The 12,101-nt window shown below is 42.3% G+C and overlaps 1 protein-coding gene across 7 annotated transcripts in view; it reads left to right on the top strand.

Moving 5' to 3' along the window:
• NBEA (neurobeachin) overlaps positions 1-12,101 on the top strand; it is a 575,138-nt gene that overhangs the window by 166,120 nt on the left and 396,917 nt on the right. For all 7 annotated transcript variants that reach the window (XM_075851713.1, XM_075851718.1, XM_075851715.1 and 4 more), the window contains 2 exons: positions 5,608-5,741; positions 11,698-11,806. In XM_075851713.1, coding sequence (XP_075707828.1) covers positions 5,608-5,741; positions 11,698-11,806 — 243 coding nt within the window. The remainder of the gene's footprint in view (positions 1-5,607; positions 5,742-11,697; positions 11,807-12,101) is intronic.

Below are 12,101 nucleotides of genomic sequence, written 5' to 3' on the forward strand. Positions count from 1 at the left end.
TGAAACCTGTATTGTCTACGGAAAAAACGTCGCAAAAATCACGTCGTTAGCCCAACAAATAAAAAAGTTATAGCCATTTAACGAACACGTGCTAAAAATGGCTAAACGGTGTCTGGTCCTGAAGGCGCAAAACAGCGCAGTCCTGAACTGGATAAGATCTTCTGGGGTCCTGTATCTAAGCCTACATTGTTAGGGTATGTTCACACGAGGGCGTCCATAACTGCTGAAATTACGGGGATGTTTCCGCCTGTTTTTTTTTAAGCGGAAACAGCGTAGCAAAACTTGTAAAAAACGGCCCGAAAATGCGTACCATTGATTTCAATGGGAGGCGTCGGCATCTTTTTCCCGCGAGCAGTAAAACTGCCTCGTGGGAAAAAGAAGCGACATGCTCCATCTTCGGGCGTTTACGCCTCTGACCTCCCATTGAATTCAATGGGAGGCAGAGAAAGCGTATTTCCGTTGTTTTATGCCCGCGGCACTCAATTGCCGTGGGCGAAAAACATGACGGAAAACGACGCGAAAAACGCAGCAAAAAAAGCCGCAAAAACAAGGCCAAAAAGGCTACGATAAACGCCGCGAAAAACATCGCAAATAAAGCCGCGAAAAAAGAGGCGAAAAACGCCACGAAAGACGCAACGAAAAACGCAGAAAAAAAAACGCAAACAGCGACGCAAAAAAAAGAGGCGAAAAAGGACGCAAAAAAGGCTACGATAAACGCCACGGAAAACATCGCGGAAAAAGCCGCAAACAAAGAGGCAAAGAACGCCGCGAAAAACTACTGGGAAAACGCCACGAAAGACGCAACGAAAAACGCAGCAAAAATAGCCGCAAACAACGATGCAAAAAAAGAAACGATACGAAAAAGGCTACGATAAACGCAACGGAAAACACAGCAAAAAAAGACGCAAACAAACAAGCAAAAAACGCCAAGATAAACTAAGCGAAAACCGGCCCGAACAAAGCGGCAAACAAAACCGCAAACAAAGCCGCAAACAGCGCACAAAAAACTCCGGGAATAATGACGCAAAAATCAACGTGCAGGGAGAGGTAAATCTGCCGCAAACTTCAAGACGGAATTTTGAGGCAGATATTCCTCCGGCAAAAAAACTCTGTATGAACATAGCCTTAGTGGAGAGAGACATGAGATAGAAGAGGGTGGACGAGGGTTGGGGTAGACACGAAGAGGTTTATAGACCTGAAAAGAGAAAGAAAACATAAATGTGAAAAACATAATGGGGGGAGAACGGTCACCATCCTTCAAGAATGTCAGCAAGAAGACAAGTCCAGTGAAGGAGGTCAGCGGGGAGGAGCAAGGACAGCTCACGTGAACTCTTGGAAGGTACGTGCACGCTCATTGCAGCCTGCAATGAGCGTGCACGGGAAAAAAGTTTCATAACAAGGAAAGATCAACAAACCAGACCTGAACTGCATGTAAACAAACTGTGCTAAACTCAAAGCAGAAATGTGCGAAGTAGAATTTTTTTTTAAAATAATGCTTTATTTAGGTTGTCTGTATAAGGGGTAATGTATGACAGAGTTTTTGAAAAAATGTTGGTATCTCGGACAACCCCTTTAAGTCTTAGACAATCCAAATAGCTGGATTAAATGGAATCGGAGATACAGTAGCACTTGGTTAATTTGGTTCTTCTCAAATACACCAGTAATGAAGCCTTCTTCCTCCATTGCCATGGATGTATGAGTGCTCTTGATGTGGCGAATTCTGGAAAAATGTACCAAACAAACTTCGAACTGTAATTCTAGAATGACACCATTTGTTCTTGGTTTGTAGTGTTTGCAGGATCACTAAATCTCTGTTCATTCTCCGGTCAGGTTTCTGCTGTTTTTTTGTTGAGGATAAACCATATCTTACCATGCTCTGTTATTTTTTGCAGTTAAAAGAAAATAAATAATAATAATAATGGATCCATTAATGGTGCCCATCATAAAATAAATCCTAATTTATTATTCATATAGGGTTGTCATCATTATTTTTATTTTCCTTATTCTGGACAACTAAGGCTATGTTCACATCTGTGTTAAAGGTTAGGAGTCTCCGTGGCAGATTCAGTCCAAAATGCTAGAAAAAAATAGCGCAATATCACATCTGTTATGACTCCTGTAAAAAACGGAAGGTATGAACAGAGCCTTATTTGTGGTATTTCTATTTTATTTGTTTTTTTGCCGTATTTACCTGCTGCTAAGTTATGTTGTTGTTTTTTAGTTAACCTTAGGCCTCATTCACACGGCAGGGTTTCCCGTCCGGGTGCCGGCCGTTCATAAATCGGCCGGCACCCGGCTGCATTAGGAATGATAGACCCCTAATGGGGCTATTCACACGACCGATTTTTTGACGGCCGGAAAATCCGGCCGTCAAAAAATAGGACATGCTCTATTATCTTTGCCCGGACACCCGGCCGCCCGGCTCCCATAGAAGTCTATGGGGCCGGGTATTACACGGCCATCACCGGAATGTGTTCCGAGTGATGGCCGGGTTTCCCGTGGCTTGCGCTCTATCTCCTCCTCCTCACAGCGCAGAGTGCATGTGAGGAGGAGGAGTTGATGCCATTCTGACGAATGGCATCGCTGCACACTGTGTTGCAGGGCCGGGGTGTACAGCAGGTGGAGGGAGCGCTGCGCTGGCTCCCTTCCCCTGCTTGTTAAAAGCACCCTGGCTCGGCGACACCTTCGATGGCGCTGCTAGTAGCAGCAGCTGCTGCTGCTGCTGCTACTACTGCAGCGACGCCACTATAGCAGAGCGGGGAGGTATCTCCCCGCTCTGCTATGTGCTAGCCGCACTTTAGCTCCTTGAAGGAGCGGAATCCCCGTGTTTTCGGGGATTCCGCTCCTGGACAGAGCGCTTGATGTCTCTGTCCATATCTGGGCAGTGACATCAGGGGAAACTCCTGAAGCGGAATCCCCGAACACATGGGGATTCCCCTTCAGGAGCTGCCGCTGATGTCACTGTCCGGATCTGCCCGGCCCGGCACGGATGCATAACTTTATGCAAACCGGCCGGGCAGAATGGCCGATTTTACCGGCCGGCACTCGGGCTCGGACCCGACCCGGTCGTGTGAATCCCGTGTTTTCTTCCTTCCCGCTATATTATCTGAATTGTAAAGGTCACCTACATGCTTGAGAGTAACGGGCTACGACGTTAAGATACTATAATAATGGGACGCTCTTGAAAGCTTTTTTTTTTTGTCCGGGGTGGGGGTGGTTTTGTATTGGGTTAGGAGGAGGACAGCACTTTAGCTATTTAATGCTGCTAAACAGCTGACCCTGCTCACATTCATGGTATGATTTTTCTAGAATGCCAAGGCCGAGAAGAGGCACATCTGTTGCTTACCGACCCATAACATCACATTCTCAAAATAGCTTCTGCTTCAGTCAGGTTCATATTACATCTTGCCATTCTGCTTAAAGTGTAATGACATTTGAAGGAACAGAGAGAGGCCGACTTTTCAAAGTAAAACCTTTATACGGCATTAGCTGTTCTCAAGAACCACAAAATCAGACGCACAAAAGCCTAGAAATATACAGTATAAACTTATTGCACATTGGCATAGATTTATCACTTCAGATATGAGATTCTTATATCAGAATGAGATACAGAGTGGTATGGTGGTAGGCACTGCTTCCTTGGCACTATAAGGCCGCATTTTGAAACATGACACTACCTGCATTTATATTGTGTTCTCTCCTCCAGTTTATATGGAATTCTTTAGGTACGTTAGTTAATTGCATTTTATCACAATGTGGCAGATTTACTAATATTTTCTAAAATTTAGACTGCGTAAACTTAAGGTCGTAATTACACGGCCCAATATGGCCCGTGAAAACTAGCGCCGTTTAAAGAGGCAGCTCATTGATCGGTGCTCGCTTGCTCCTTTCACAAAGAGCATTGCTTGGTTATGTATGGGGGCGAGCGATCCTTACTGTGATCGTTCGTCCCCATGTATTTCCATCATGTCGGCAGTACATCTCCCTGTTCATAACATTTATTGCTACATAAACGATACGATCGGCCGTTCAACAAGCGTTTGCCTGTTCAACGTATTATCGTTGCCTTGTTTACACAGGGCAATGATCAGGGACGAGTGTTCATATGAACGTTCGTTTGCCTGATCATTGACCCGTGTAAAAGGGTCTTTAGACCAGGCAGTCAGAAGATGCGCCTCATTTATCACCGTGGTGCATGCTCTATGATAAATTATCTTGTTGCTACACGTTTTTTTCCTTATACCACTTATTCGTTGGCTTAATTTACGCCATTCTTTTTTGTCAAAGTTTTGGCGCAAGTAGAGATATTTAAGCCACACCCTTTCTGCTAGACTACACCCCCTTTTCATACAAACCGCACACCCTTGACAGATGAGGCATAAAAAAAAAGTGGCTTAAACCGTTATTAAATGTGGTTTTTGAGAATTCTGGCTCAATTTGAATAGTAAATCTGCCCCAATGACTGTGCGGATATTATGTAGTGGATAAGTGTGCATGTAGAGCAGTTCACAATGCAATGAGACAGATTTATTATTACAGTCGTAACCTTAGACCGCTTAAAACTAGACCAGGCAAGCAGACGCGCCAAGTTTATCACAGTGGTGCACGCTGTATGATAAATTTGGTTCACCTTGCTAAACATGTCAGACCCTTTTCTCTTCCTTACGCCACCTCTTGGATTACGTTAGACCGATACCTTACCCCAAAATTTTAATGCATTTTAGGCCGCCCCCCTTTTTTGCTAAACCATGCTTCTTTTTATAGACCCTTCTCAAAACGGTCTAGTGAGGCGCAAAAAGTGTCTAAAACACATAGTTCTGTCGCAAAGCATGTACGTCAGTTTTGTTTTTTTTGTTTGTTTTTTAAAATTTAGAAAAAAAATTCTATGTACTATATAAATGTATTAATAAAAAACAACGCATAAAAAGTAATCTTAGGGGGAAATTGTAAAACTAAACTGAGTTTTCTATTAAATTGGCCCCAAAGTCCTTTACATTTCAGCCTTGTATATTTTTCATATTTTTTCATTAAATGAGGCAATCAACTAATGTCTACATAATGGTTTATACAATTATAATAATTCTAATGCACCCGAATGTGTAAATTCTTAGTATAATAGGAGTATGTTGTCAAATGGAAAAACCTATATAACAATCTGCAAACTACAAAGTAATAACCAAAACTACAGCAACAAGACAGCCCAGTGGTTCTTAACTATGTTCGTACGGAGATCCAATGGCGAGACCTAAAGCTCCAACTATCACTCATTATTCCTATTACTGGTCTCCTCATATGGAACATAGTGGTCTTTTTGGCTCCAGGGCCCAGGCGTGGCTGCACCTTCTAAAGGGATGACCCTGTAAAAAAATGTGACGAAGCCACAGAGATTACGGAGAATCTGCAACCCACCTTCCTACCTTGCAGACCACTATTGAGCAAGTGCTACTCACGCCGAGGATTTGGTTCGATTTTGAGTTGTTGCTTTTTACCAACCGTTTCGTTAAAAAATAGAAGCTGTGATCTGGTAATCTCTTCAATGTGTAGTCAATGGAATTGTAGTCTCTGAGTCTAAAGTTTTTTGTTTTTTTCCCGCTCCCTCCCGTTTAGGACGTAAAAGCGATAGTAACACACTCCATACACAGCGCAATCCATTCAATTGGGGGCATCCAGGTTCTCTTCCCGCTTTTTGCACAGCTGGACAATCGACAGCTGAACGACAGTCAGGTGGAAACAACAGTCTGGTAAGAATTTCTCATTTGCTGTGGAAATCTGCCGGTGCGCACAATATATAAAAGTTCTGTTTTTTTTGTACAGCTGTGTGTTTTTCGGATTAGTGGTTTGTAGATTGTATCAGAGGTTGAACATGAGTTTCTCTGTAAATGAGTTGTGGGTTTTTAACTGATTAGTTTCGGCCATTCCAACTGAGGAAGACAATAGATTTTGCAATCTGCTAAGTAAAAACGCTCATGGGAATGCATAGCGAGCACGAAGATTCTCTAATCGTAAAGGTTTATTGATTTATTTTCAATGCGGCTTTTGAGGTTCACCACAGATCGTTTAGTCGGAACAGATTATGGAGGATTTGAATAGTTCAGGAGGCTGTGCATTTCCCTGGCAACAAAATGATCATCATATTTTAAGATATATTTAATGGTCGTATACTTTACCATTCCATCAATGACTCTCTAGACAGCTGTTGATGCCTATTGAGTAGCTGATGGTGTATTTAACCATGGTGACTTGGCAGGTACCAGTACACAGGCTACTCTTCATACCTTCATGACTGTGCAAGTGACTGCATAAATTGTAAAATACTGTTAGGGGTTGTCTACCTTGGACCAGTAATCAACAAATAAAGACCACTATGCGCACCTCTCAATGAACTGGAGCAGGTAAGTTACATAGTTACATAGTTCGTACGGTTGAAAAAAGACACATGTCCATCAAGTTCAACCAAGGAAAGGGAAGGGAAAAATTTCTACACATAGGAGCTAATAAATTTTTGTTCTAGGAAATTATCTAAGCCTTTTTTAAAGTCATCTACTGTCCCTGCTGTCACGGCTCCTGCGGTGACTATTCCATAGATTCACCGTTCTCACAGTAAAGAAGGCTTGTCGCCTCTGCAGGTTGAACCTTTTTTTCTCCAGACGGAGGGAGTGCCCCCTTGTTTTTTGAGAGGGTTTTACATGGAACAGGATTTCACCATATTTTTTGTATGCGCCATTAATATATTTATACAAGTTAATCATGTCCCCCCTTAGTCGGCTCTTTTCAAGGCTAAATAGGATTAATTCTTTTAATCTTTACTCATAACAGATTCTCCATGCCCCTTATTAGCTTCGTTGCTCTTCTTTGTATTTTTTTGCAACTCCAGGGCATCCTTTCTATGAACTGGAGCCCAGAACTGAACTGCATATTCTAGAGGAGGCCGCATTAAAGTGTAGCTAAATGTTTGACAAACTTCTGACATGTCATAGTGATATGTCAGAAGTTTGGATTGGTGGAGGTCCGAGCACTGAGACCCCCACCAATTGCTAGAACGAAGCAGCTGAAGTGCTCGTGTTAGCGCTCGGCTGCTTCGTTTCTGTTCGGCTTTTTCCGTAAAGCCGATGTATCGGAGTACGGGCTCATAGACTTTCTATTGAGTCCGTACACCGTACATGCCCTATTTTACTGCGTGACACGCATTCCTCCATAGACTAGTCTGTGGGGAATCCGTGACAACGCATCCTGCACGGGTCCACCACGGACGTGGAAAACGCCAGTTTTTCACGTCCGAGGTGGGCTACGCTTGTGTGAAGGAGCCCTAACACAAACACAGAACAGCACGACCTACGTAAAAATATTTATTCATATACTCACCAGAAGTAAAAACTGTATAGACGTATCAACATCACAATACACACGGCACGCCAAATAATCGCCCTGGCTCTGGAATTTGTGGGTCCTATGGGGGTTAGGCCATTGCTTCTCTACATTACTCAGCCAAGAACCCTCTACTTAAACAATTACATCCAAGCACCCCAAAGCTCTGATCATACACTGTGATTTCTATTAAAAGCACAGCATGAGTACCCCATAGAGACATGGCATATGGCCCCTGGGGTACAAGTACCGCAGGTTGAGAACCTAGACCTTAGACAATCCCTTTTTTTGCCCTGTTAAGATAGATGAAGCTTCTAGAGGGCAACCCCCCACTGGAGACCTCACTCTTTTGATCTGCATCCAGTGTGGCTCTCTGCTGTGGAGATCCAGCAGGGACCATTGAAATCAATGGCCTATATGTAAGACTCACAATTATTCAAATAAAACAAGACTTTAAAGAGTGCTATGATTTATGTCGCAAAAAATGCAGATTATGGTTATTGTCTCCAGTATTCTAGAAGAAACTTGATATTTATAGTCCCCATTAATATGTATACTAGAAAGGATCTTTACTAACCAAGAGATCTGATTGTATGTGTTATTCAACATCCATCCAACCAACCCCCCCCCCCCCCCCAATTAAGCTGATCGCAGATTCTTATTCTTTAGGTGTTTATTTCAGCTGCAGCACCACCATAGGGGAAAATAAGCATTACATGGTGCCAATTGAAATCAATGGCATGTCATTGTAACTCACGGACGTGCCAGGTCCTCCAGAGCAAGAGAGGCGATTTGTAGCAGCTCTTTGCTCCAGGCTATTAACCCAGAATGCGCTTGTAGGGTATTTAAGCCCTTCTTTAAAGGGATTGTTCAGTTTCAGCAAATTAATGTTATTTTTGGATTATTAAAAGTTATACAGTTTTCCAATATACTTTCTGTATTAATTCCTTGCTGTTTTTCAGTAGGAACATTCATTGTTTACTTCCAGTGGATAAATTCTGTCCATGGTCATGTGATGGACACACAGGTGTACAGCTCATTACAGTTACATTATGTGGATCAGAACTATGTCTTCTAATGATCTCAACACCTGTGTGTCCATCACATGACCATGGACCGAATTTATCCACTGGAAGTAAACCATGACTGTTCCTACTGAATGACAACAAGCAGAGATCTTGGAAAGACATGACTAATTAATACAGAAAGTATATTGGAAAATTGTATAACTATTAATTTTGCTGACAGTGGACAGCCCCTTAAACCTCATCCTAAACTTCAGTGCAATGACCCTTATGTATTAATATGGAATCCTGCTAGTATTTGGTGAAAAGTGAGTGAATGACATAATTCTAATTCTATATATAAACCCTTTAAAATACATGACTCCTGTCAGAACATATAGCGTTGGTTATTATTAGTTCAGATCTGCTGCCGCGTATAATCCATTTCAACAAATATCCAGATATCCTAGACCGCAACACTAATACAGGCTGAGCTGGAGTTAGACGCAAGTCACCCTGTGCCCGCATGTTCTCATCCGCTATTAAATGTAGAGATTGGAGATGAACTTTCCACTGGTCTTATGCTCTAATGCACTTTATATGCAACGTTTCCTGTACTGTTTATGTGAAACCGTGACACTGCCTGTTCACAAGTACAACACTTTAGACAAGGATATCAAAGTTCCTGGTGTGGGTACATCTATTTTAATAAATATCTGATTAATAAAGCAGACTGAGATACTAAATTTCGTTTTTCCGGCTCTGCTGTATCTACAGAGCCCTTCCAGCTTTAAAGAGGACCTGTCATCAAACCACATTCCTCCCCTTATTCCCCGCATCCTCCCAACTCCAGAGCGGTACAAAAAAACCTCTTTATTGCCCCCTTCCCCATGTCCCGCTACAGCTCCCGCTCTGTTTGGCACCTTTCAAAGAAAAGTACCGAGAGGAGAAGACCTCATTTGTCCTTCGTAGACTTTGCCTCGTGCGTTACTGTGACACTGTCCAATCAGCGCGTCCAACCTGCTGATTATTTTTGAATCGCTGTGAGGCTGCCCGCTCTGATTGGACAACGTCACAGCGATTCACTTTCCAACTCCTACTGAGGGGAGAAGAGGTCTCCTCCTCTCTGTTTCCAGTATTCAGTGGTTAGTACCCACCAAGGAAGGTTAGTGTCCAAGGAAGGTCAACAGGTCATCCCGTGACAGGGTAATGAGCGCCCAAGGCTTTTTGATGTGCGTGGGAGCTACTGTAGCACACATTGCTGAAAAAGTTAATTGTCAGAACACACAGTGCATTGAAACTTGCTGCGTTTAGTCCTGCAAAGCCGCAGACCGATTAGATAACCTATGCTGAACCCTTCCACCACCGAAAGCGCCTACAATAAGCACGTGAGCATCTGTACCGAACCATGGAGCAATGGCAGAAGGTGGTCTGGTCTAATGAGTTACGTTTAATTTTACATCATGTGGACGGCTGGGTGCGTGTGCGTCGCTTACCTGGGGAAGAGATGGCACCAGAATGCAATATAGGAAGAAGACAAGCTGGTAGAGGCAGTGTGATGCTCCGGGCAGTGTTCTGCTAGGAAATCTTATGGTCCTGGCATTTGTTGCAGACCAAGTACACCCCTTCATGGCAACCATTTTCCATCCTTCAGCACAATAAAGCTCCCTGCCACACTGCAAAAATTGTTCAAGAATGGTTTCAGGAACATGACGGAGTTCATGGGTTTGACTTGTCCTCCAAATTCCTCAGAACTCAATCCAATCGAGCATTTGTGGGATGTGCTGGAAAAACAAGTCTGATCAATTAAGGCCCCACCTGGCAACTTACAGGACTTAAAAGGTCTGCTAACGTTATGGTGCCGGACCATAGGACTCTTACGTCTACGGGACAGAGCTGGTTACAGAGATATTAACACTTTTCTTTCTTGTTGTGACCGTTTTTTCAAGAGCGACAGGAAGTGCATCCGTTTTGGTTGTCTCCTTCTCCGCTACTATTGGTGAATTGTCACTTTTATACACAGTCTCCGTTTTCGAGAAGCTAATTGAAAAGTGAAAATAAATGTAGATGTATTTTCTATGGTCACTTTTGCCAAAAATGTCTGCCACAGCAAAGTAGAATGTAAATCGATCGTATTATCAAACTTTGGGTACTTCTCTTACTTTGGGTGAAAATCCTTTTTAAATGGAGACTCTCTTTAAAAATTCTTCTTTATGATATGGTCTTTAGTCCGTTAACATGCTTCAGACTAAATCCCTCAGCTGAGGTGTAGTGGGATCCATCAAAGGAAAAAAAAAAAAATGAACATTTCGTGTCCAAGTTCTCAAGGACTGTAAGGTTTGGGCTTGGAAATATCTAGAAGACTATCTAAGGTATTCCAGGCTGGATATATCCTTCAGAAGGCGAGATATCAAAGTCTGCATCACAGGCGCTTTAAAAATGAACATATTGAACCCAATGTGGCCTCTGTCCTCTTGTGTGAATAGAAGCGTCTAGCCGTGCTGTTGGGGCTGTCTCACTGGTACATTTAATGGGAATATTTTCAAGACCTTCTTTAATATAATAAGAGAAATATCTAAACTCTGATGTAGCAAATCTCTCCTAGGGCTTGAGGCAGAGGCTTTTCAAATGCTTTATATAAACTTTCTGTTCATTGCATTTTCTCCCCAAGGAAATCGCTGCATTCTCTTGGAGGCTGAATAATCTTCTTAACAGTGAGAGCCGCAGTTACAGAAATGGGACAGATTATTGGGGGTATAATGTTGAATTTTGCAGTTGCAAATGGTTTCTTTAAAGCGCTTAGCCAACACATGGTGCTTAATCCATTTTAAAATCGTATACTTTTAAGAGGAATTATTTTAGAATTTGCAGACATGTAAAGTAGGGCACGTTTAGTTACTGGCATTAGGATTTGGGATAATAGACAGAGATCCGATGATATTCAGTATTTCCATTATATTAGCTCTCCTTCTCTGTGTCTATGGCAGACATGATGTGTTTGTTGGCTAATTGAATATGTTTAAAGGGATTATGCATAATTAGAAAAATCTGCTTTCTTCCAAAAATACTGCCACACCTGTCCACAGGTTGTGTGTGGTATTGCACCTCAGCCCAATTCACTTCAATGTTTTTCTAACCCTTTAAATTCTAGCATTTTGAGGCCACTTGGAGTCTCTGTGTTTTTACTTGATATTACATTGCAGTTGCAATGACTAAAGATTGGTCCGGGTCATGTAATATATTTTGCTATTTAATATTAAGCTTCTTGTTAGTGTTAATTTACATAATCACCAGTAAACCAATCAACGCCAATTCTCTGTCATTTTAGTGCGACACTCCTGGCTTTCTTGGTGGAGCTGCTGAAGAGTTCTGTGGCCATGCAGGAACAGATGTTGGGAGGGAAAGGCTTTTTAGTCATTGGCTACCTCTTGGAAAAGGTAAGATTTGATGTGAAAGGCTTGCATAATTCTAGTTGTATACTACAGCCTTCTTGCAAGACAATGTTATCATTTCCATGAAATCTTTTCTTTCTATATAACATCTGTGCATTACTTCTACATTCGCACGCTCGTCAAGGTTATTAGAAAATCTGTCACGGTAAATTCTTATTGTTCCGCGTTCTAGAACTTGAAACGGAGATAATATGAGAGTACAGGTGTCTCATTGTAATGTAGAGTTTCTGGTGTGTAATTCCACGAGCTTCCTGTATGTTCAGGAACATTGTACAACGGG

The sequence above is a fragment of the Rhinoderma darwinii genome, chromosome 2, assembly GCF_050947455.1.
Source record: "Rhinoderma darwinii isolate aRhiDar2 chromosome 2, aRhiDar2.hap1, whole genome shotgun sequence".
NCBI lineage: Eukaryota > Metazoa > Chordata > Amphibia > Anura > Rhinodermatidae > Rhinoderma > Rhinoderma darwinii.